Source organism: Herpailurus yagouaroundi, unplaced genomic scaffold (genome assembly GCF_014898765.1).
Source record: "Herpailurus yagouaroundi ecotype Mexico unplaced genomic scaffold, PumYag 183, whole genome shotgun sequence".
Classification (NCBI taxonomy): Eukaryota; Metazoa; Chordata; class Mammalia; order Carnivora; family Felidae; genus Herpailurus; species Herpailurus yagouaroundi.
The window spans coordinates 2,741,556-2,767,228 of record NW_024412414.1 but is presented as its reverse complement, the minus strand read 5'-3'; the positions used below and the strand labels follow the sequence as shown (position 1 = coordinate 2,767,228).

Here is a 25,673-nt window from a genome sequence, read left to right as displayed (position 1 = left end):
TTTCTCCAGAAATTCCAGTAGAAGTTTTCCTTTTCTTAGGGAACAGCGTAAAACCCCAAAGGTAAACCACATAGTTCTGGTGCTTGATTTAATACATTACCATCTTTTCTGGCCACTTCCATATTCCCAAATAATGATACATTTCCATGTAGAGAGGTTACTTTATTTTGGCATGATACTGGTTGTATTTTTGTTTGAAATACATTATACTTTGGAGTATTGTGCAAAGTCTGCTCATTGACTATAATAGAGCATAAAGCCAAGTTTGAAGGTTTAAATAAATGGCACAAATTCATGTCCTTGCTTACAATGTCTGCCTAAAGACTTCTGCTTGAAACACACTTAAGATTGTGAAATTGATGGATAAACGCTGATGCAACCCACTCCTGTCACCCAGCTGGAAAGTTAAGACACTTATCCCTGAGAAGGGCTGTTGCTCATGAAAATATTTTGTTCATTTGTTCTTTCATGGGTAATTGCACAGAGTAACAAAAAACACCTACTCGACTTACAGCTTGGCAGAAACAGTAGCTTATGTTTTCTAGAGACAAAATTAGAAGCAGGCTCCCTGGACCCATCCCTAAGTCAAAATAAAATAAAATGTCTAGGAAACCACTATGCCTCCCAGTTACTATAGTCCATAGAGTAATATTGTTTAGGTCAGTATGTCCCAAAATAAAAGGACAGAGAGAAGTGAAAGGAGAAAAGGAAAATATGTATTTGAGTTAATATGTTTTTGTAGAGATGAAGAGGCAAGGTGTTTTTCTTTCTTATGTTGTCTTTCATATGGGGCGGGGGGGAGAATTTATAGGACCTTAATCTTGTTTCTGCAATTATCAAGAGAAAAACTGAATGCAGTATACTTTGTTGAGGGGAGAGGTTACAGCTTAAATTGTATTTTACTTATAATATTGAAGATTAACATCTTTTCTAGGGGAACCCAAGTGTTAGCAAAATTACATCATTGAGAGAGTATCTTCATTCTTTCCCTCTTCTTTTATTTTTTAAACATTTTTATGCATTTTTAATTGTAATTTTTATTTATTTTTTAAGCAATCCCTACACCCAACATGGGGCTCAAACTCACAACCCCAAAATCAAGAGTCACATGCTCTACTGTCTGAGCCACCCAGGCACCCCTACTTTTTTTCTATTTTCACAGAAAAGTGAATCCTCATTCTACTCTTCTAAGATATCATTCAGTTGGCAGACATTTAGTGAGCAACAACTGTGCATAAGGTGTAAAGAGAAAACAGAAAAATAAAACACCGTCCATTTAGAAGTTGAAATCTGAGGGGCTCCTGGATGGCTCAGACAGTTAAGCATCCGACTCTTGGTTTCAGCTCAGGTCACGATCTCAAGGTTCGTGAGTTCGATCCCTACATCAAGCTCCTCACTGATAGTGTGGAGCCCACTTGGGATTCTATCTCTCTGTCTCTCTCTGCCCCTCCCCGACTCCCATGTGCACGCACGCTCTTTCTCTCTCTCAAAATAAATAAATAAACTTAAAAAAAAAAAACTTGAAATCTGATAGCAGAGATATTTATCCAAATAATTATATCAGAATTAAAAAGGAGGTACAAAGAGCTGTAGGGACGCAAAGAATTTTTAAGTTGGAGACTTCATGAGAGGTTTCCTGAAAAATGTAGCATTTGGATACTATGGGATTTCCCACTGTGGGAAAGACAGAAGGATTGTGACTTATAGTGATGGGGGATAGGAAGAAAATACAGCAGCCTTGGCATGAACAAAGATGAGCAGACTAGGAAATGTGCAGCATGTTTAACCTGAACAAATAATGTGATATGCCTAAGTAGAGAGTATGCCAAGAATGGAAATGGGGTTTGGGATCACTAGTGGAAAATAGTAAGTTAGGACTCTGTCGGGGTGGGGGGAGGAGCCTTGAATGCCATGTTAGACATTTAACTTATTAAATACAATGTATGAAGGTCAGAACTTCTCCTGCATTTCAACTAATATGCCCTTACTAGAAGAGGACAGAAAAAGTGTAGCATTCTGGGGTGGGGCAGGAGGAGTGGGAAAAGGGAGGGATGACGAGGTGGAGCACAGGGAATGTTTAGGGCAGTGAAGCTATTCAGTGTGCTTCTGTGATGATGGATACATGGCATTATGCATTTGTCAAAATAGCAGAATGTACAACACAAAGAATGAACTGGAATGCAAACTGTGGACTTTAGTTGATAATAATGTGTCAATTTTGGCTCATCAATTTTGTGACAAGCATACCACACTACTGCCATGTGTTAATAACAAGGGAAATGCAAGTTAATAATAGGGGAAATTGTGTGTGTTTCAGGGGTCAGGGAAAGTGAGGAGGGGAATAAAAGTATATGGGAACTCTGTATTTTCTGCTCAACTTTTAAGTAAACCTAAAACTGATTTTAAAAATAAAGGCTATTTTGGGGGCACTTGGGTGGCTCAGTCAGTTGAGCATCCAACTCTTGATTTTAGCTCAGGTCATGATCCCAGGGTCATGGGATCAAGCCTCGTATCTAGCTCCATGCTGAGCAAGGAGCCTGCTTAAAATTCTCTCACTCTCCCTCTGCTCCTCCCCCACCCACACCCCCGCCCCATTCGCATGCCCACACTCTCTTCTCTAAAAAATAAAAAATAAATAAAAATAAAGGCTATTTTTATTTTTTAATGTTTATTTATTTATTTTGAGAGAGAGCGAGCAAGCAGGGGAGGGGCAGAGAGAGAGAGAGAGGGAGAAAGAGAATCCTAAGCAGGCTCTACGCTGACAGATTCAGGGCTTGATCTCATGTGAGGTCATGACCTGAGCCAAAATCAAGAGTGGGACGCTTAATCACTTAACCAACTGTGCCATCCAGGTGCCCCAAAGCTATTTTTTTAAAAACGACATTCTTTTGGCCATGAAATGTACTACAGGTACCAATTTTTAAGTTAGATATTACATCTTTAAAATCACATGAATTTTTCAATTTGTTTATACATAAATGTCTATTTTAACATTAAAATTTTCCCCCAAATTTTTCAATAAATTAAGTGACCCCTTGGAGTATGATTCCTGTATTAAGAAGCATGGCTTTGGTTCACAGGGTGTTACTGAAGTCATAGCAACCAATTATTCTTGCAACATAGATTTTTTTTTGCATCCTTATTTTTATTTCCCAGTATTAATGTAGATGCTTATACACTGCCTTTAACTCAGTCAACCTTTATTTTGTTTGCAGTTGAACTTTGCAGCAGACATGAGAAATAGTTGATAAACCCACTTTCATGGATATTAAAATTGAGACAAAAGAGGTATATTTTGATAGGAAAGTAAGTTATACCCAGAAAAGGAGATAGAGAAATGTAAAATAAGCTTGCTGAGGAGAAGGGCAAAGTAAGTGGAGTGACCTGGGTTAGTTAGGTTTAAATGAATTGTGAAACAGAGGGCACAGTTTGATGGGTGCCCTTGTCGTTTAGAGCATAAATGTTTTTCTGGATGTCATTGAGACCCAGCATGACCTTTAAGCTATCACCAATACACATTCCTCTTCTTGTGTAGTGTTTATACTGTGACTCAGATAACAGGGTTGTTTGGGTACTTATTTATGTAGATATTCAGACATGTGAACCCACACGGTGCCTAATGAGTCCTCTTGGAACCACTGAAGCACATTCATAGGACAGTCTCCTTATTTGTGTTTTCAAGGCACTTTGTTTTCCTCATGAAGACCGCAGCTGGAATCTTTAACCTCATGCAAGAGTCAGCCTTTGAGAGTAAATTCCTTAGCTCTCTGCTTGCTGGGAAAAAAACCAAGAGGCCCCCTGACAGATACCCCTAGGAGAGTAGCCCTTCCTCCATAAACTGTTTTCATCAATGAGAGAATGAAGAGATTATATACAGAATAGGATCCTGGGTCCATCTTGAGTTTGAATCATCTGTTTACCATCTATTGGACACTGGGAAAGTCACTTTACTTCTCTGGTCCTGGTTAATCTATAAAGTGGGGATAAGATCTTGGGTTACATGGAATCAGAGATAGAATGTGTCTGGTATATGTGAAGTACTTCAATAAATATTAGTTCACTTCTCCCCCTTCCCTGCCTTGTTCTGCTAAAATTTCACAGCCGCCTCATCACACAGCCACCTCATCAATTCATTTGGTATTTAATATGAGCACCTAGTATGAGCCAGGCCCATTGCTAGGTGATAGAGATATGACTACAAATAAGACACATAAGCCTGTGATTTCAGGAGCTCTCGGGTTTGTGAACAGTTCATTTCTTTGTCTCCAATGTCAGCGGTCCCAAGTTCACACAGCTTTTCACTAGTGTTTTTGACCAAAAAGTTACCAGTTAAAATACTCAGTGACTGCCTTTTTTGGCACCACTTTGAAGAGCAAACTGGTTTCAGGACAACCAAGGACCCATTAGGTACCATTTGGGTTCACATGTCTGAATATCTACATAAATAAATACCCAGAGAGGTTCCTACCGCATAAAGGTTTAAAGTCCACACACTCTGGTGCCTCACAAGTCCACATTAAATACTAAGAACTAAAATCCCTCAGGGATTTCACTCACTGTGGCCGCAAATCATATTTTGAAAAATGTAGGTGGCATGTATCATCCTCAGCAGGCAATTGATGAAACAAGTTATTTTGCGGTCTTAGAATCCATATAAGTGTTTTTACCTTTGTCTTTTACATGTTTTCTTGTTTCTGTTTTTGTTTTGTTGTGGTTTTGGTTTGAGGGTGGTTTAAAATTAATGCTGGGCTAGATTCTCATTTTGACATTCACTCATTTATAATCAGATATGTTTCCACATGGCTCTAACCTTTCCATTCTCAATATGAAGAACACTTTCTCCTCTTTAAGGAAAACTGTATGCACAGAAAAGATAAATATTTGAGGAAGTTCTCATAGAGGGATCTTCCCTTCTTAAAAAGATTCATTTTTGAATTAACTTTAAGAATAAAATTATTCTTGGGGCGCCTGCATGGCTCAGTTGGTTGAGCGTCCGACTTTGGCTCAGGTCATGATCTCACAGTTCGTGAGTTCGAGCCCCACGTCGGGCTCTGTGCTGACAGCTCAGAGCCTGGAGCCTGCTTCAGAGTCCGTGTCTCCCTCTCTCTCTGCCCCTTCCTGCTTATACTCTGTCTCTCTGTCTCTCTCTCAAAAATAAATAATCATTAAAAAAAATTAAAAGAATAAAATTATTCTTGAGGCACCTAAGTGGCCCAGTTGGTTGAGTGTCCAGTTCTTGATTTTAGCTCAAGTCATGATCCCAGGGTCATGGGATTGAGCCATGTCTCGGGCTTCACACTGAGCACAGAGTCTGCTTGAGATTCTCTCTCCCTCAGCCCCTCTCCTCTGCCTGTGCACTCTCCTTTCTTCTCTAAAATTAAAAAAGAAAAGTTTAAGAATGAAATTATTCTTACAATGCAGTTAAGGAATAAATTTTTACCTAAATTTAATGTGCCAAATTTTCTGTCACACAAGACCATTATAAACACAAATAGGGGAGCAAAATTTTTATCCTGAAGAGAAAAATATTTAGGATCCCTACCTTCGAGAAAGTAAAACTGTCCCAGAACTTTATGCCTTTTAAAAAATCATTAACAAAAAAATTAATAAATAATAAAAATCATTAGCATACTTGATTTGATGATCTTCTTTAGGAGATAACGAGAGCAGGACTGTTTGTGGGACATTCACATGGGCACGCTGACCACATTGATACTATTCTAGGGTTCTCTACTGTGAGTGATATCCTGGTAAGGGATGGCTTCTTTCCTTTAGTAAAACAGCCTGGACAGCACTCAGAAGGTGGTTATGTGTTCTTCTCTCATTACGGTAACCTAGATGAGATCACTGAACCAAAGAACCTTTAAGTTCCCTTCCTGTGTATCTTTTTAGAAGATTGCTCTGCTCTTCAGGACTAACTCCATAGCTGTTCTTCTTTCCATTTCAGAAATTACCATGGTTGACACAGAGATGCCATTTTGGCCCACCAACTTTGGAATCAGCTCCGTGGATCTCTCTGTAATGGATGACCACTCTCATTCTTTTGACATCAAGCCCTTCACCACTGTGGATTTCTCCAGCATTTCCACTCCACACTATGAAGACCTTCCATTCGCAAGAGCAGACCCAATGGTTGCTGATTATAAGTATGACCTGAAGCTCCAAGAGTACCAAAGTATGATGTTTATTTTCACTTTTCAGATGGCTAAGACTAAAATCGTTCTAACCTCTCAACACTGGAATAAATGCTCCAGAGACTAAAACTCTATAGAAAATGTATACCATTCATTTATTCATCCATTTATCTCTGAAATGTTAGGTATTTACAGTATACCAAAAAGAAAGGTAGTGTGTAAATCCCCAGATTATTCTTTTTTCCCCTCCATCCTTCCCTTTTCCTTTCCTTATTTCTTGTTTCTTTCCTTCATAGGAGCATTTTCCAGCATGATGACATGACCAGGTTTATCTCAGGCTAAGAGTCCATCACCCAACTTTGGATTCTTTTGGCTGCTTAAGTTAATAAGTAACAGTTTGCTACTTTATATAACTTATGATCACTAAATTGCAAAGTTGTCCATTTTTCCTAATTCTGCAGTTTGAGTAACTTACACTGAAACCTGTTTCTCTGCACAAATTTAAATTTCGCCATTGTAGTCTATTGATAAATCTTCTTGCCATTAACTAAATTCATGTCAAAACATCAGACTCAAGACAAACCAAAACTGCACTTTTCAAGATAAAATGAATTTCTGTGATGCTATTTCCTTGATTTTATCTTCATGTGCTGATATGCTCGTTTTCCAAAGCCACCTCCATGTAATTGGCAACCATTACTTGACAGTAAGAACTTCCTGTATTTCTAGTTTTTTTCAAAAAGATAAATAATATACTTCGTTATATTTGCATGGTTTTCAGTTAGAGCCTAATATGGAAATTTAATAGGCCTGATCCTACCCAGCAGAAAGGTAGTGCTTACTTGCCATGGGTTCTCTCACTCTATCAAAAATTATTTTACAAACCACCTTTTCTAACACAATATTGTTGGAAAACCTGGTCTCTTATTTTTCATGTACCTTCAAGCTGGGCATTCCAGTACCTTTTCCACAGCATTGGTTGCTTCTGTGTTTGACAAGAGTGGTTTAAAAATACTTCCTAAATGCAATATTTAAATAAAAATATAGGAGCACCTGGGCAGCTCAGGGGGTTAAGCGTCTGACTTGGGCTCAGGTCATGATCTCACAGTTCATGGGTTCAAGCCCCACATGGAGCTCTGTGCTGACAGCGCAGAGCCTGGAGCCTGCTTCAGAGTCTGTGTCTCCCCCTCCCTCTGACCCTCCCCTGCTTACACTCTGTCTCCTTCTCTCTCATGAATAAACATAAAATTTTTTTAAATAAATAAAATATATAGTTTAATATTGTGATGAATGCCAAGTACAGCACATTATGTAACAAAATAACCTTAATGGTCTCAGATACTATGTGGTATCTGTCAGAGCTTTAGTACTACCAGGTGTTGAAGGGTCATAGAACCACAGACCTAATACCCTTCCCCATTTTATTTTTACAGGTGAAGCTCAGAGGTGTTGTGACTTGCCTGTGGTTACAAAGCCTACTTTTTCCTATGTTTTTTTTTCATGTTCCATAATGTTTCTATGCTTAAATAATAAACATGGCAATAAGGGAGACTTGCCATAGTGCCTTTTTAGCAGTTTGTCATGTGATAATTATCTGCTCACATTTTTCTGTACACAGGTGCAATCAAAGTGGAGCCTGCATCCCCACCTTATTATTCTGAAAAGACTCAGCTGTACAGTAAGCCTCATGAAGAGCCTTCCAACTCCCTCATGGCAATTGAATGCCGTGTCTGTGGAGATAAAGCTTCTGGGTTTCACTATGGAGTTCATGCGTGTGAAGGATGCAAGGTAAAAAAAAAAAAAAAAAAATTTTTTTTTTTTTTTTCAAAAAATTTTCTGACAGTTTACTTCTTATTTCATTTCTTGTTGTGAACACACAGCAAGGAAATGAGATAAAATTGTCAAACTTTTGTTTTGGTAAAACCCATTCTTCAAATGATACATTTGAAAACCTAAGAAAATCAGTGAAAGCAGAGCTGCTTTGCCTCACTTCCTTCTCTCCAAACTGGTCCTTGAGCCACTGATCTAGTTCAACCCTTGCATCTTGCAGATTAAAAAAAATACTAAATGAGTTGTTCAGTATGTCATGACAAAATAGCAATGAGGTGACCCAGAACCCAGATTTTCTGAATCCTCTAGTTTTGTTTTTTTCCCACTATTCCAAGTGATATTTTGTATATGTAAGGCTTGATAGATTAGATAGATAGATAGATACATTTATTTGATACCTAGAACAGTCCCATGAGGTTGAGCTTATTTATGGCCACCTTACAGATGTAGAAACCCACCCATGGTCATCCATTAGGAAGTGGCAGAACTAGGGCTAACTAGAATATATATCTTACGATTCCTTAACCAGTGCTCTGTGTTTTCTTATTTCACATTGGTCTGAGACATGTATGATGGACAGGCAAAAAGATAGAACTGTTTTGGAAGAGACATACTGTTTTTCCTCAAGTCCCTTCTTTGTGAAAAGTGTATTTTGGAAAGCTCAAATATTTATTAATATTCTGCCCAATTACTAAGAAATTCTTAACCAACTCATATTTTAGTAAGTAATCTTTTAAAATAATTTTAATATACTCAGTGAATAAAATAGTAAAAAATACTATTTGTAATATACCCTAAGGTTCAGAATAAATTGTTCATAAATATTTACCTTATAAAATAAACACTGCTTATGTAAGATCCTATTCAAACCTCAGTTGGGGTTTTTGTTCAGAATAAAAGTGTACAACAGCAGTTAGGTAGGTGTTAGAACATCTGGGTTCCTAACTGGTGTTAGAACATCTGGGTTCCTAAGCTAAAACAGAACTTAATATTTATTGAATATCTACTATGCACCAGATATTGTATAAGATGCTTTTTTTTAACCACATTCTGCCTAAGTTTTTGCATCTATAAAATGATGGGGTTGGGGCGCCTGGGTGGCGCAGTCGGTTAAGCGTCCGACTTCAGCCAGGTCACGATCTCGCGGTCCGTGAGTTCGAGCCCCGCGTCGGGCTCTGGGCTGATGGCTCAGAGCCTGGAGCCTGTTTCCGATTCTGTGTCTCCCTCTCTCTCTACCCCTCCCCCGTTCATGCTCTGTCTCTCTCTGTCCCAAAAATAAATAAACATTGAAAAAAAAAATTAAAAAAAATAAATAAATTAAAAAAAAAATAAAATGATGGGGTTGAATTAGATGATCTCTAAAATCTCTTTAATTCAGTTTATTTTTCTAAAGGCAACCTAATAAAGTGAAAAGAGACAAGGTTGTAGTCACCCAGCCACCTGTCCAGAGTTACTAGCCAATCATATAAACCCTCAGTCACCTCATGTGTAAAATGACTTGGTTGAATTACTTATCCAAGGTCTTATTCATCTCTAAGGTCTAAAATTCCAAAATGACTTTTTGAAATACTATTGGCAGAGAGATACTTTCATTTAAAACACTAATAAGTATTCATTGTGTGATTGAAACCAAACTAAAATATCTGTGATGAATGAAATCATTAGGTATGGTCAGTTATTTAAGATTGCAGTGACTAGTGAAAACATGTCATTTTATTGTGTTAGATTTATGTAATTTTGGAGCAAATTGTTGCCAAATTCTGAGAAACACCTGAAGAAACCATTCTGTTTGGTTATCTTGGTAATTAACATTGGTAAATAAAAACAGTGTGATTGGTTAAGTTTCCTCCATATATTACTGCTTTTTATAGGCTTAGAAAACGAGAACGTTTAAGCAAATAGTTCCATCATGTCAGTATTTGTGGGCAGTGGCCATTACTGATAACAGCTAAAAATTGAAAGACAGTAGTTGGTTACAGTAATAAAAACTAAGTCCTGAGGGCACAAAACTTACAAAGTAAAAGCAAGCAAAGAAGAAAAATAGCAAGAAGGAGAAGGACAAAGTTCAGATGCCATCAAATTAGGAACAGAAAGGGTCCTAAGGCAGAGATGGAGAATGAACACTTAATAAAATCCAAAGAAGACCCTGGATTACAGACTTCTGAGACTAAAATGCAAAGAAGGTTATGCTAACCTTGGAAGGCAAAATAGATATCTACTCATTTTACTTTATTTTATTTTATTTTTTTAATTTTTTTAACGTTTATTTATTTTTGAGACAGGGAGAGACAGAGCATGAACAGGGGAGGGTCAGAGAGAGGGAGACACAGAATCTGAAACAGGCTCCAGGCTCTGAGCTGTCAACACAGAGCCCGATGCGGGGCTCGAACTCACGGACCGCGAGATCATGACCTGAGCCAAAGTCGGACACTTAACTGAGCCACCCAGGCGCCCCAATATCTACTCATTTTAAAGATAAGAGTAAAAAGAAATGTTAGTGGAATAATATAATTTGGCTTCTCCACATATAAGTCAGTAGTTCTCAAAGTGTGTTCTGGAAGCCTGTGGATTCCCTAAGACCTTTTCAAGGCACCTGTGAGGTTGAAACTACTTTTATAACAATTCTCAGTTGTCATTTACCGTTTTCACTCTCACTCTCTCAGGAGTATAAGTGGAGTGTTCCAGAAACTACATGACATGGAATAGTAATATAGCTTTGGTGGCTAATGGAATGTTTGCCTGTTATGTTCTTGTACATAACAATTTTTCAGTTTTAATTGCTAGTCTGACAAGTATCAGTAGATATAACCACGTAAACAAAAGCTCATGGGGTCCTCAATAATTTTTAAGAGAGTAAAGGGGTCCTAAGACCAGAAAGTTTGAGAACCACTGTTATAAGGCATTGAGGCTGAAGAAATACTCATTCTTTGCTGCTGTGGAATTAAACAAAATTGCTGCCGCAGTCTGAATGCAGCTAATTTAGATCAGTGGCTATCAGTAATCAAAGATATCTTCTTAGCTTATCAACAATACTCAACAAAAAGCCAGGAAAGTGAACAAACAAATGTGTTTGACTCACCTGTATTTTGTAAAGGGTACTTTGGCAGTTTAACATTTGCCATTTCAGCAGAATGTAGCATGTGCCCATGATTAGAATACAGTTAACCATAAACCCGCAGACTAGTTTATGAATTGAAGAGAATAGTCTGGGGTGCCTGGGTGGCTCAGTTGGTTAGGCCTCCGACTTCAGCTCAGGTCATGATATTGCAGTTTGTGGGTTTGGGCCCCGCATCAGGCTCTGTGCTGACAGCTCGGAGCTTGGAGCCTGCTTCGAATTGTGTGTCTCCCTTTCTCTCTGCTCCTCCCCTGCTCATGCTCTGTCTGTCTCTGTCTCAAAAATAAATAAACATTAAAAAAAAAAAAGAATAGTTCTAGTATTGCTTATGATAGATGTTAGTGGGTCATCTGAAACATTTTTACATTGTCAATGGAACAGGTTTATATTAGTGATCCCTGCCGAAATTCAAACAGGAATAAACAGAATTGGGCTTGGATTAAAGTGGAATAGTGACAGATTCTTGGTTATTAATATTGCAGACTTAGATAAAAAAGAACCTTTGGCTACTGAATAATATATACACCAAAGCAACTCCTAAGCTGTGTGCTGAATTTGTGTATATTTTTAGTTTATGGTTTTATGTACATGTACAGTACATAAATAATATTCAGGATTATTTTCCTTTAACATTGAAAGACCCCAAATCATCACAAAAATAATATGATACACATTGACAGATATCGTATGAGTCAAAACAAAACTTTGCATTGTAAGTAACATAATTCTCTCATCAAAAACACCTTCCTTTCCAGCCATGCCAGATAACTGAATACTCTGGAACCTGCCCATTTAAGCTAGCTAAGCAGTATGTTCAACCATGAGGATCAGTTTTTAAAAGTGCAAATTTTAAAAAGCACTCAAGGAATAGCATAAAACATATATGATCACAATGGCAAAAATCCAAGCAAAATTTCCCACCAACATTTTCATGAGAATAGTTCTGTACATTAGCCTTCTGTTAAAATGTGAAAAAAATGGGGTGCCTGGATGGCTCAGTTGGATAAGCATCTGACTTCGGCTCAGGTCATGATTTCATAGTTTGTGGGTTCAAGCTGCGTCTTGGGCTCTGTGTTGACAGCCCAGAGCCTGGATCTTGCTTCAGATTCTGTGTCTCCTCTTTCTGCCCCTTTCCCACTTGCACTCTGTCTCTCTCTCTCTCTCTCTCTCAAAAATAAATAAACATTAAAAAAATTTAATGTGAAAAAAATACCTTTTTTAATCTTCAGAGGTCCTTAGAACCTCAATTTGAGAATTAAGGAGGCTTCAAGTTAGAACTTGAAGATCTATATATAGGTCTATATATGTACCTATTCTTTGAGATATTGCTGATCTCACAAGAGGTAGGGAAAACTTCTCCTAACCAACAAGGGCAAAACAAACCAAAAAAAACCCCTAGGTCTTGAGCTGTGACCTGCAGGCACACTTACTGGGGCAGGGTTTCTCTTGTGATAGGTGCCCATAGGAGGTGCAGCATTGCACCAAAGACAGATGCCTATAGCAGTATCCAGAGCCATCAGTGAGAGGGAGCTGAGTCTGGGGCTTTTGAATTGAGCCAGCTTTCTCAAGGGAATCTGAAATAGTCACAAGTCACTGGAGCCCCTGGCTTCTAACAGAAGCATCTGCAAATTCTTTTTGGAGGAAAGACTTCTCAATTTAGACCCTGTAGGATTCCCACAGTTTCAGGTCAATATACAAGTTCAAAATATCAGTAAGCATATTAAGAAGTCGATCACCTTGAATAACATTTATCAAAAATAAACAAAAACAGATTTAGACCCCTCCACCCCTATACAAGGAAAGCAGATAATGATAATTGGGATGCCTGATAGAGAAAAAAGCTGTGTATGAATTGTTTCAAGAAAAAGGGCAGAATCACCCCAATGAACAAGCAAGACTAGACTTGTCAGGAACAACTAGGCAGATTTGAAAATAAATCAGTATGTTTAGTGAAGTGAAACTTCTAAAGTGAAAAATATAATTATCAAAATAAAAATTCAGCGGAGGGGTTAATTAGCATATTGTACATAATAGAAGAAAGGATTAGTGAACTGGAAGATAAATGTAAAGAAATTACTGAGAATGAGAACCACAGTGCCTTAAAGAATATGTGCTATCCAGAACCTGCTAAAAATTGAAGCCTCTTAGTTCTTGAAAGATTCATAGAATCTTTGAATATTAAAAATATGCCTTCTTTACTAATCAATAGAAGAGTAATGTACAGAACTCTTATCACTGATGAACTTTGCTGAGAAATGTTTCCCTTTTTTTTCATTGTAATTATATATTTTTTGTTGTTTTATTTGATTGCTCTGATGTTTACTTTTATAATCAATATTAGTATGACAAAAAGATGGAAACTAGAAAGAAGTTGAGAAATATGGAAGGCTAGAATAAGAAGGTCTAACACTTAGCTAATTAATGTCAGAACTGATAAACAAGTGAAATCATGATGCAGAAAACATGTCCAAGAAAATAAATGAAAAGAAACGCATGCTGAGACACACTGCAGTAAAACTGCAGAGTACTAAAAACTAAGAGAATATATAAAAGCAACCAATGAGAAAAGAAAAAAAACACTTTAGAGTCAGTTAACAGTAGACCCCTCCACAGCAGCAATCATGGAACTCCAAGTGAAGATAACTGAGTATTCTATAATCTTTTAACAATGAGAGTGAAATGAAAACGTTTACAGGTTAAAAACAAACAAACGAACAAACATGATACTGAGGGGGTTTAAGCCTCTGACTCTTGATTTTGGCTCAGATCTTGATCTCATGGTCTTGTGAGTTCAAACCCCATGTCGGGCTCCATGCTGACAGCATGGAGCCTGCTTGGGATTCCCTCTGTCCCTCTTTTTCTGCCCCTTCCCTGCTCATGTGCACTCATGTGCGTGCTCTCTCTCTCAAAATAAATAAATAGTAAAAACAACAACAAGAGACTGAAATAGTAAATTTCAAAGATGGTACAGCATAGAAAGTGGAATGTATTTGCAACATCTCTAACAGACAACAGATTATTGTCTTAGAATATATAAAAAATTTCTAAAATTCAGTATTAAGGAAGAGACAATCCAATTAAAAACTAGGAAATAAAGAATCAGGAAAATACAAATTAAGATCACACTTAGATTCTGTTATACATTGTGAAATATTAAGAGGTCTGACAGGAGCGCCTGGGTGGCTCTGTCATGTCAGTTGGGTGTCCGACTTCAGCTCAGGTCATGATCTCATGCCTTGTGGGTTCCAACCCCACCTTGGGCTCTGTGCTGATGGCTCAGAGCCTGGAGCCTGCTTTGGTTTCTCTCTGTCTTTGTCCCTCAACAGCTCATGCTCTGTCCTTCAAAAATAAATAAACATTAAAAAATTTTTTTTAAAGTCTGACAATACCAATTGATAGAGGGAATGGAACTTGATATTTTCACTCTGAAAAACAATTTGGTATGATCTTGTAAAATTTATCATTCACCTCTGTACAATCCAAAAACTTCACCCCTAGGTAACTCTTGTACATGTGCATCATAAAACATTTACAAGAATATTTATAGAAGCACTGTTTATAATAGCAAAATATTGGCAACAATTTAAACATCCATCAATGTGAGAAGATAGGAGCCTTCTTAAAGAAAAAATGATAAAATATTTTTAAAAACACATGAAAAGATGTTAATAAATTGTGAACTAGTCATAGAATGGAATATTATGAAATTGTGAAAATGAATAAATCATAGCTTTTCACAAGAAAGTAAATACATTTTAGAAATCTAATACTAAATTTTAAAAAATGAAACTCCCAAAATACTGTATGAAGTATACCATTTAATAAAGCCCCCAAACAAGCATAACTAAGCAGTGTATTTTTCAATTTTACATACAGTGTGGTAAAACTGTATTTTCTTAAAAGTCAAGAAAATAATAAATACAAAATTGAGAATAATGATTACTTTGCCCAGGGGAAACAGAGTGCAGGAGTTGGATAGGGGAAAAATACATAACTATTCCAGTCGTGATTTTAAATCTTGGGCTATGGGCTCATGTCTAATAATTATCTTACTATGTTTTATAATTACATATATTTTCTACATGTTAGTAATTAATATTACATTTAATAAGATAACAGAAAAGGAAAAGAGTATACCAATGGCCTTGTGATATCTCAATCATGGTTTAGGATCAAAAAATATCAGAGATGGCCCAGAAAGGAAGTTAAGTGACGCACATATTCGATCAACAGATTTTATTAGAAGACTGTTGTTGTATTTAGGTCATATCCAGTGACTCCCCATGAAGCTCACAATTTTAATTAGGCAGTGGGGGATGGGTGGAAAAGAAACACTTAAAATATAATAAGTAAATTATATGGTATGTTAGAAAGTCCTAACTGTTACTAGAAAATAACAAAACAAAACAGAAACTAGAGCCCTGTGAAGAAAACCAGAGGTTCCAAAAGAGAGGTGGGGGCAGAGACTGGCCATGGTATTAAATAGGGCATATAAGCCTCATTGAGAAGTTGACATGTTAGCAAGCTTGAAGGCAGTGAGACGAGTAAGCAAGTGTATATTTAGAGGAAGGTCTTTCCATGTGAGAGAAAAAAGTCAGGAGTGATTTCAAGGAGTTTGGCATCAGAGACTGAGAGGGTGTTTGTACCAACCGAAATGGTGAAAGCCTCCAGAAGTGAGTTTGCAGGGTAAGACCCGAGTTTCAGGGTTGGACATGCTGGGTTTCAGGTAGCTGTTAGATTTCCAAGTGACATGCCTGGTAAGCAGTAGAAACTTGTCTGGAGTTCAAGATGCAAATTCAGAGAAAGTGAAAATGTGTGTCAGCAGCAGAATCCATACTAGTTCAGGGGTTTTTGCACGAAATGGGGCCAGATAAATTTGAAAGAGTTAAGAATTGAGTTTCATGGAGATGAGAACAATAGAAACTAATAAGAACACTCTGACAACAACAACAAAAAATGGAGTTATTAGCAAACATTTCCAATTAGAATTTCTGTTAGGTCTTTCAAAAAAATATAAATACAGCAGAATTCAATTAGCCTCGAATTGACCTATTTGCTGTTTTGAGATGGCAGTCCGTTGTCTAAGGATTTGTTTATTACTTCTCTTGTTCTTTCCTATAATCTTTTTTTGTGTGTAGGCTACAACAGTTATGGAGCACTCTTTCAATCGCATAAGTAAATGAAACCAATTCTGTAGGAAATTATGCAACGTAGAGAATTCTAAAAAATTGTCCACATGTGGATTTTTATTGGCCCTGATCATGTTTTAGAATGAAATGATTATAACTTTGCCAAATGGCTTAGCACAATAATAAAGGCTGGGGGCATGCTGTTGGAAGGATTTGCAGAGAAACTGAACTGATTACATGGTGTTTTATTTGCATTACATTAAATCCAGAGCACTTCTTAGAGTGTGCTGAAACTCAAATGTAGAGCCAAGATACATTGAATGACATCAGTTGGATATGGTCACTGTCTCAGAGCTAAAGAAGGACACTGGAGATCTTGTGGCAGTTACATGACTTGTCTGAAGTCACCAGTGACAGAACCTTCCTTTGCTGATACCTAGGCCAGTGTCTTTAGCCAAATGTTGCTGCTTCCATGTATCATAAAGACTTAAAATTTGCTTTCTTTTTTCCATATCCCTTTGCAGGGGTTCTTCCGGAGGACAATCAGATTGAAGCTCATTTACGATAGGTGTGACCTTAACTGTCGTATCCACAAAAAAAGTAGAAATAAATGTCAGTACTGTCGGTTTCAGAAATGCCTTGCTGTGGGGATGTCTCATAATGGTAAGTGAACACTTAGCACACATATTTAACTGTTCTCATTATGGCTGCCAGATAAGTAGCCTGTAGGGCCATTGCTGAAAATGTGGACAGTTTTCCACAAAATTCCAGATTTCAGAATATTATATGCTGATAAAGCATTTCTCATTTCAGGTGAGGTTTAGGCTCTTAGTGTGCAGTCTTTCTTTCAGTGGTTTGGCATCTGCCATGATGGGAGAGAAGACTTGAAAATATGAGAAGTGATAAGAAATAACTGTAGTATTTCCAAATGAATGTAATGATTGTGATTCATTTTTTATGTTGCTTTAATAGCATTAAAAATGGCATTATTCTTGTGTATATCAGTAGTTTCTTTCTGCTTTGAGAAAACTGCAGGTTTCTGGCTGTGGAACTTTAAGTGGAATATCAGAATCTAGAGTATATCCTTTTTTTCCTCTTTGCTATGCAAAGATGAGTATAGATATAGCAGTACCCTTGACTTCAAAGAGCATACAGGCTTGTGGATAAAGCAAAGATTTTAAGCTCCCACAAAACTTCAGTGTCCATAGAATCATAAGAAAATAAAAATTTCTATTTTATAAACCTGTATCTAAAATCAAGCTTATGATTTTGAGTGTTGACTTAAGAGAAAGAATGTAGAAGACCTTTGTTTTCATGTGTTGTAGAACTAACTCAGTAAAATCACGGAAGATAGGCCTATTTGAAGAAGTAGTTCTTGATTTCCATTTAGCTCTGATTGGTGTTAACAAAATCACAAAACAAATTTGATAGTAACTTTATAGTATTATATTTGTCAAGTATTTGTTCTTTCAAAATTCATTATGGGCTCAAGAAATCTAAAATGCCAAAGTGTTCAAATAAAATCTGAAGTCTTGTTTCACTGGATATTCTATTTTTTTTCTTTCTTTTGCCTTCACCGGTCTCAAAACTGATCTGGTAAGAAGATAACATTTGAAGTCAATCTTCATATGTTAAGGCTCCAAAGCATCTGTGAAAATTAGTTTTATTCCATCACGCAGATGTTTGGTTTTCACAGCAGAAATCTTAAAAGTATTTGAGAATCGCTAATTGGTTGATATCCTACTCTTAAAAATAGTTTACGAAATTATATTTTTATAATTAATATGGGCCATTTCCTCTGAAGGCAAGAATGTATTATGAAGAAATCTGTCAGCTATACTGGACAGAGTGGAAATTTGGTCCAAATTTCCTCACAGTTGATTACATCTGCTGTGTAGTAGTATACAACTGCAGTCATTGATTGCAAAAATAATTTACTGGTTTAATTCCATCAATTTTCTTTCATTTCAAGTCAAGCGTTATATTTTAGATGATGCAGTCAAGTTGCAATACATTTATTTTATCTTTATGGTGAAATCTTTGACTTTGAAATCATTATTACTAAGACTGCCTAGAAAAGCATGCCAGTTCTGCTTTTCATGCTATTTATTTTTTGTCCTTTAAATTTGTCACTTCACATATTGATGTAACATTTCCTGTTGCTTGCACACATTCACATAAAATATGCCTCCTTTTGTTTATTGTTAATAGGCAAACAACATTTAAAGCCCAACCTAGGGGCGCCTGGGTGGCGCAGTCGGTTAAGCGTCCGACTTCAGCCAGGTCACGATCTCGCGGTCCGTGAGTTCGAGCCCTGCGTCAGGCTCTGGGCTGATGGCTCAGAGCCTGGAGCCTGTTTCCGATTCTGTGTCTCCCTCTCTCTATGCCCCTCCCCCATTCATGCTCTGTCTCTCTCTGTCCCAAAAATAAATAAAACGTTGAAAAAAAAAATTTAAAAAAAAAATAAAAAAAAAATAAAGCCCAACCTATATAGTATTGATGGTATAATTTTCTCTTCCCAGAAAATTCAAAGAAAACCATCATAAACCTAATAATAAAGTCATCATTTGACTTTATATGGTGATTAGAATATTCTGTTTAGAGAGAAGAGCAATCTTTTCTTTTTAATGTTTATTTTTGAGAGAGACAGAGCATGAGTGTAGGAGGGGCAGAGAGAGAGAGAGAGAGAGGGGCGGGGGGAGAATCCAAAGCAGGGTCCAGGCTCTGAACTGTCAGCACAGAACCTGACATGGGGCTCGAAATCATGACTTGTGAGATCATGACCTGAACTGAAGTCAGATGCTCAACCAACTGAGTCACCCCAAGAGAAGAGCAATCTTGATAGGGAGTATTCAGTTAATTCTTCTTGCAAAGACAAAAAAAAAAAAAAAAAAAAAAAAAAAAGAATGTTCTAGCATTAGACTTATGCAGTTCAACGTTTACAAGATTGCAGCAGTGACTGAGAAAATCCCTTCTAAGAAGTGTTCATAGGAATGTGTTTGCTGTATGGAAAACATTTGATCAAAGCACAAGAAGGGAAAGCCAACGAGGTTTTGAATAGTTTTGCCTGTTATCCTGAGAAAGGAAACATTTCCAAATACAAAGTTTTCTAGGAGGTTGTAGTAACTATCTAAAATTATTTTGTTATTATATTAATGTTTTCTTTGAGTGGACCTCACTATAATAACCCACCCAATTTATCAAGAGGCTTATAGTGTTGTACCAAATCGGCACCTTGCTGCTTTCAGTACACACAAGAAGAGATGAACATCCCCCGAAGTAAATGTACTCCATTCTCTATTACTTGTGTTTCTGCTCTTTGGTGTCTGTTTAATCCATTCGGTGCAATTAGGTTGCCCACTAGCCACCACTCCCAGCTTTAAAGGAGGCTTCTATAAGTAACCTTCAAGGAACCCTCAGGGCCCTGGGCAACATTGTTGGAAAATCACTGAAACAAGGGTTGCTAATCCTTTCAACTTTGAAAGTTCTATGATTCTGCATAAGTCAGACAACCTACCTCACCGAAGTTTTCACTTTTCATTAAGCTAGTCCATATATTATAGACAGTGTCACCACCTTCTCAAATATGTAGGTATCTGACATGAATTTAAAAGTTTCCACCTATATGTTTTGTTGCCATAAAAATATAATTCATATGCTTGAATCAGGTCATCTAGATGTTCTGATCAATTGCTCAGCAATTTAAGGCATTACATCTGATGATCACATAACAATGTAGCCCCAGAGTACAAATCTAGAGCAGTCCAAGCTAAAGAACATAGATGGTATATTTGGTTAAGGGTGTCTGGTTCCATCTTCAGATGGAACTTCCATTTTGATTGTGACATGTAGCCTAAACATCATAGAAGGACAGGAGGATTTCAGAATTCTTACCCTTGGGAACCTAGTTGTTTCTCAGATAATCTGTTTTCAGCACTGGGTAGGAAAAATATCCAAGCGTTGGACTGAAGTGCTTTGGGAGCAAAGTTTTTATTTTTCTGCAGTGATCAGGATAAACACGTGTTGCAATTGTTTTCGTCATTTAACATACCATCATTTCTAGACCATGGGCCAGTTCCACTGATGGCTCCCCAGTCTTTGTGAGTCACGCTTGGCACAATCAGTTCAATACCCTGTCCAGACACCTTTAGAGGAAAGCTCCAAATGAAAGTAAAGCAGAAATAAAGACCCAGCTTCCTAGGCTACCCAGAGGTGCATGTGACTTACCAAGTGATCATAGCATAACCTGCTTCTTGTTTTACATTTTGAATTAGTGAAGCTGGTGTCTACAGATTCTTGATAAAAATGCTCACATAGATTAATATTTCTTCAGTCAAATGGACACTTAAACTTTTATAGTTTTTCTTAGTATAATTTTTGTTTTAAAATTCTGTTGGCAAGATCCCTGACATGAATCATATTTTTAAAATGTGACTCCTTTTTTTTTTTTTAATTTATTTATTTTGAGAGAGAGCATGTGAGCGGAGGAGGGACAGAGAGAGACACAGAATCCGAAGCAGGCTCCGGGCTCCGAGCTGTTAGCACAGATTCCGACGCGGGGCTCAAACCCACAAACCATGAGATCATGACGTGAGCTGAAGTCAGACACCCAACCGACTGAGCCATCCAGGCGCCCCTTGACTTCTTTATTTTTGATAAGATAATTTATTCATTAAGAATTTTGACTACTGGAGTTCCTGGGTGGCTTAGTCAGTTAAGTGTCTGACTCTGGATTTTGACTCAAGTCATGATCTCACATTTGTGAGATCACGCCCCGTGTCGGGCTCCTCGTTGAGCATGGAGCCTGCTTAGGATATCTGCCTTCCTCTCTGTCTTTCCCTCTCTCTCTCCCCACCCCTTCTTCCCCTCTCCCCTGCTTATCCTCTCTAAAATAAAATTAAGATAAGATAAGATAAAAATAAATTTTGAATAGTGAATATTTTGTATTTGGAGCTGCTTTTCATGTATGAACTAAATAATAAAATTGTAAGTATAGCCTGTTACTTTTTAAAAAATAATGTGAAGTAGAGAAGAATTGACTTACTTATGAGTCATTCAGTTAGGTTTTTTTCCCCTATGCCAGTGAGATTTGAATGAAAATTATGCTTTTCATAAATGTGAAAATTAGTGAAGCTTTAGCTTTACTGATTAGGACATCCTATTATATAATGTATGGGTTTTTTTTTTTCTGTTATTTAAAAAAAAATGCTGACAACTTTAAAAATAATTTCTCAGCAGCTTCATAAAAATCCAGAAAAAGGGTTTCACAGATATTTGTGGCACTCAGCATTTTACAAGTCAGTTCTCTCCTTCCTTGTAAAAAAGAAAAGCCTGAATGGCAAATAAGTATAAATTTCAATATTTGGGGTTTTTTTTAAGTCTTCTTTGTAATATAAAGGAAAAATTATCCAAATGTTAATTTTCAGAAAATATAACAATGGAAGAGGTCCTGATGCACGTAGTAGCTTGTGCTGAGACCCACATGGCATTCGTGGCTACCTACAAGCTAGCCTCCACCTCCTTTTCCCTCTGTTTATTATGTCCTTTGGCTCCCTGTCACAATCCTACCAGGCGTTCAAGGCCCCATTCAAATGCCTTCTCTTCTGTAAGACTTTCTAATTCCCCCTCTTCCCTCTGTGTTTTAAACCTTTCTTGTGACACCCACACTCTGCTTTGTAAAGCAAGGGAGTGATCAGATCTATACTGCCCAAATCTAAACTACTGACAGCTGTAAAAAGGATAAGTTAGAGAAACAGGGAAATTCATAAGAAGACAAATGCAATATTCTGAACCAAGACAGTGGGAAGGGTTAGTGAGAAGAAATTAAATTGTGAAAAATATCGGAGCAGTGACCAGTGAATGCAAGTGTCTGAGGGAAAGAGGGGTCATCAAAAATTGTTCGGGGGTATCTAGTCAGGTGACAGAATGAATTAACTAAGAAAGGGAAACAGGGAAAGGAAACTGGAGGGGAAGAACAAAAATTCGTTTTTAAAGTTGCATTTGAGGGTCTTACAGGATATCCAGCATCCATATATAAAGGAATATAGAAACAAGAGAAAACTAAGATCCAGATCTCAGGAAAAGAGAGGGCAGGAGTTAAGAGCACATTTTGTGAGCTAGAAGAATGAATTAGGAACAACAGAATATAAGGGAAGGAAGAGGGGCCATCATAAAGGTCTGGAACATAGGCAGAAAGATAGGAGAACCAGAAAAGCAGAAACCACAATGAGAACATTTTAAAGTCACAGGGTGAAGAAGGTCAACAGTAGCAAAAGCTGGGAGAGTGAATGCTGGAGTGCTCAAGCAGAAACAAGAACTCCGAAGAGGCCCCTAGATCTGGCTGTGAGAAAAAGCAATGGGGACTTTTAAGAGCAAAGTTTTGGAAATTTAAATGAGGCGTAAGCAAGATTGCAGTAGGTTGGGAGGTAAGTAGTGACAAATGCAGGCAAGGAAGAAAGACTACTCTTTCGGTAGTTTCAGTGGTGGAGGAAAGATGGACTGAAGAGATTATAACCAGGGTTAGAATCTTCAACATCCGCTTAGGTGGAAAGGAAGGAGCTAGTGAAGAGAGGTACATGAGAGAGAATACCTGTGTATATATAGGCTCTCCCCTACTAGACATGTCCTGTCCTCCTGTTCCCCCAGTCCAGTCTGTCTAGCACAGTGTCTTGCATCAAACAGGTGTTCATTGAGTGAATTCAATGATCTCTGGTAAGACTTCAGGGAATCAGTGAGTCAGGTAAGGCCAGGGGTGTTTTGCCCATCTCTGCTTTGCGAAGAAACCTAGACAAATGTTTACATGTCCTCTGCAGATAGTTTGAAAATGTTACCCCTGAATAAAAATCACTTCATATTAGTGCTAAAGCTGCTCCGTGTTTTACTTAGAGGAGCAAGAAAATGATAGTGATTAGATTGCTCTGGCAGCACTTTCTGCGCAACCTCAGAATGCACAAGTTTTTTCTCAAGAAAGAGAGGTAGAGGGGCGCCTGGGTGGCTCAGTCGGTTGAGCATCCAACTTCCACTCAGGTCATGATCTCACGGTTTGTGAGTTCAAGCCCTGCGTGGGGGTCTGTGCTGACATCTTGGAGCCTGGAGCCTGCTTCAGATTCTGTGTCTCCCTCTCTCTCTGACCCTCCCCCACTCATACCATGTCTCTCTCTGTTTCAGAAATAAATAAACATTAAAAAAAAAAAGAGAAGGGTAGAAAAACATAACTTATTGGCAACAGACCTATTAAAAGCAATAGTATTATATGTCTTATTTACATAAGGCTTTTACAAAATAAATGTTAAAATTGACCATGAGACATAGCCTTACCAATTCTCAAAAGCCTAGTATGATTGCCAATTCACCCCTTAGATGTTGACAGACAAAAATACTTTTAGTACAACTCAATTCATTCTTCTGTTTTCTGATTTATTATTTTGAAAATCGCTTTAATGCTTAAAATTAAGTAACATTTGTCTTGTATGCTCCTACAATTAGATAGGTGTTTTAAAAGCGTGTTATTAACTGTCATTAAGAAATATTGTTTCGGGGCGCCTGGGTGGCGCAGTCGGTTAAGCGTCCGACTTCAGCCAGGTCACGATCTCGCGGTCCGTGAGTTCGAGCCCCGCGTCGGGCTCTGGGCTGATGGCTCAGAGCCTGGAGCCTGTTTCCGATTCTGTGTCACCCTTTCTCTCTGCCCCTCCCCCGTTCATGCTCTGTCTCTCTCTGTCCCAAAAATAAATAAACGTTGAAAAAAAAAATTTAAAAGAAATATTGTTTCTTAGCACTATACCGAGATCCAAAGAGCAGGGTATCTAAATACTGCATGTGTTCAGTAAATCAGCACTAAATACACAGTACTGAATCTGTTATATGGTAGCAGTGAACTGCATTCAGTTCAGTAAAAGTGTATTATATAAAGGCAAGCTAATACACTTTCACCAGAAATTGAGTCTCTACAAACCTCTTCTTCCTGAAGGCTGCATACTGATGCTGATACTGACAGATTTTTTTTAAAACCAAGCAATATGAATTCTCTGTAGGTGATTAATTATATGACACTGAATGCCAGTATTTTGGAAGTTGCTGTTTGTAAGGTGCTAGATCTTTAAAACAGACATAATGTGTCTTTTTTTTTTTTTTTCTTCAGGGCTTCAGGGACTAGATAAAAATTGCTTAAAAGAAAGAAAGAGTGTAGTATGTTCTGCTACATTATATGTCGTCAGGATTTATAGAATTTTATAGCTAAACTTAGAGCTAAAAGAAGGAAATTTTAGAGGTCTTCTTTTCCAAGTCCCTCATTTTATAGATAAACCAGTTGAAAACCAAAGAAGTTAAGCCACTTGGATAGTTTTTCACTGAGCTGAAACTAGAAAGTTGACTTCCTGACTACTTGAAGTGTAGTGTTAATTTCATTGTCTTTCAGAGAGGCCAAGAGTACTCCCTCAGTGACTCATAGGAACACATGGAGCATTTTCCTCTGTCTTTGAAGCAATAGTGGAAGATGTGGAAAAATATACTTTTATATGGGCACACTCAGCCTTTATATTTCTGGTCCCCAACCCAGAACTTTCGTTTTCTATTTCTTCAACGTTTATTTATTTTTGGGACAGAGAGAGACAGAGCATGAACGGGGGAGGGGCATAGAGAGAGGGAGACACAGAATCGGAAACAGGCTCCAGGCTCTGAGCCATCAGCCCAGAGCCCGACGCGGGGCTCGAACTCACGGACCGAGAGATCGTGACCTGGCTGAAGTCGGACGCTCAACCGACTGCGCCACCCAGGCGCCCCATCGTTTTCTATTTCTTAAGCTCTAATTTCAGTCTTATCGGAAACAGCAATCCAAAGGGAGAATTCCCCCCTCTTCTTGGTTTTCAGATGCTCTACCCAATGGGTAGAAACTGAGGTTTAAGAATTAGTACACCATTCCTTAAACAAGTTAAAGACAGAGAGATAGAGATATACATAGATAGAATAGGTTTTCAGGATTTGTTCTGTATCTATGGGAAAGAATCTAGGTCTGTGTCCCTGACTACAAAATGATATCTGTAGTCTGGTCTATCTATAGTCCACAGTAAACATGGTTAACTTAGACCACTTCATCCACAAGTAACAAGAGCTCGGTTTATTAAGCATTACTATGTGCCACGTGCTATGCTGAACACTTTCTGTGCCTTATCTCACCACCTCACGTGCGGTAGATAGATATTATTACATAGGACTCAAAAGCAACAAAATAAAATTGAGTTTCTCCCTTAAAAAATGCATACAAATAAGGGCGCCTGGGTGTCTCAGTCAGTTAAGCCTCCAACTTCAGCTCAGGTCATGATCTCGCGGTCCGTGAGTTCGAGCCCCACATTGGGCTCTGTGCTGACTGCTCAGAGCCTGGAGCCTGTTTCGGATTCTGTGTCTCCCTCTCTCTCTGACCCTCCCCCATTCATGCTCTGTCTCTCTCTGTCTCAAAAATAAATAAACATT

General features: G+C 37.9%; 1 protein-coding gene across 5 annotated transcripts in view; it reads left to right on the top strand.

The window, feature by feature from the left end:
* The window catches only part of PPARG (peroxisome proliferator activated receptor gamma), a 137,335-nt gene that overhangs the window by 79,422 nt on the left and 32,240 nt on the right, over positions 1–25,673 (top strand). For all 5 annotated transcript variants that reach the window (XM_040491940.1, XM_040491942.1, XM_040491941.1 and 2 more), the window contains 3 exons: positions 5,948–6,175; positions 7,753–7,922; positions 16,733–16,871. In XM_040491940.1, the coding sequence (XP_040347874.1) occupies positions 5,956–6,175; positions 7,753–7,922; positions 16,733–16,871 (529 nt within the window). In that variant the 5' untranslated portion in view covers positions 5,948–5,955. The remainder of the gene's footprint in view (positions 1–5,947; positions 6,176–7,752; positions 7,923–16,732; positions 16,872–25,673) is intronic.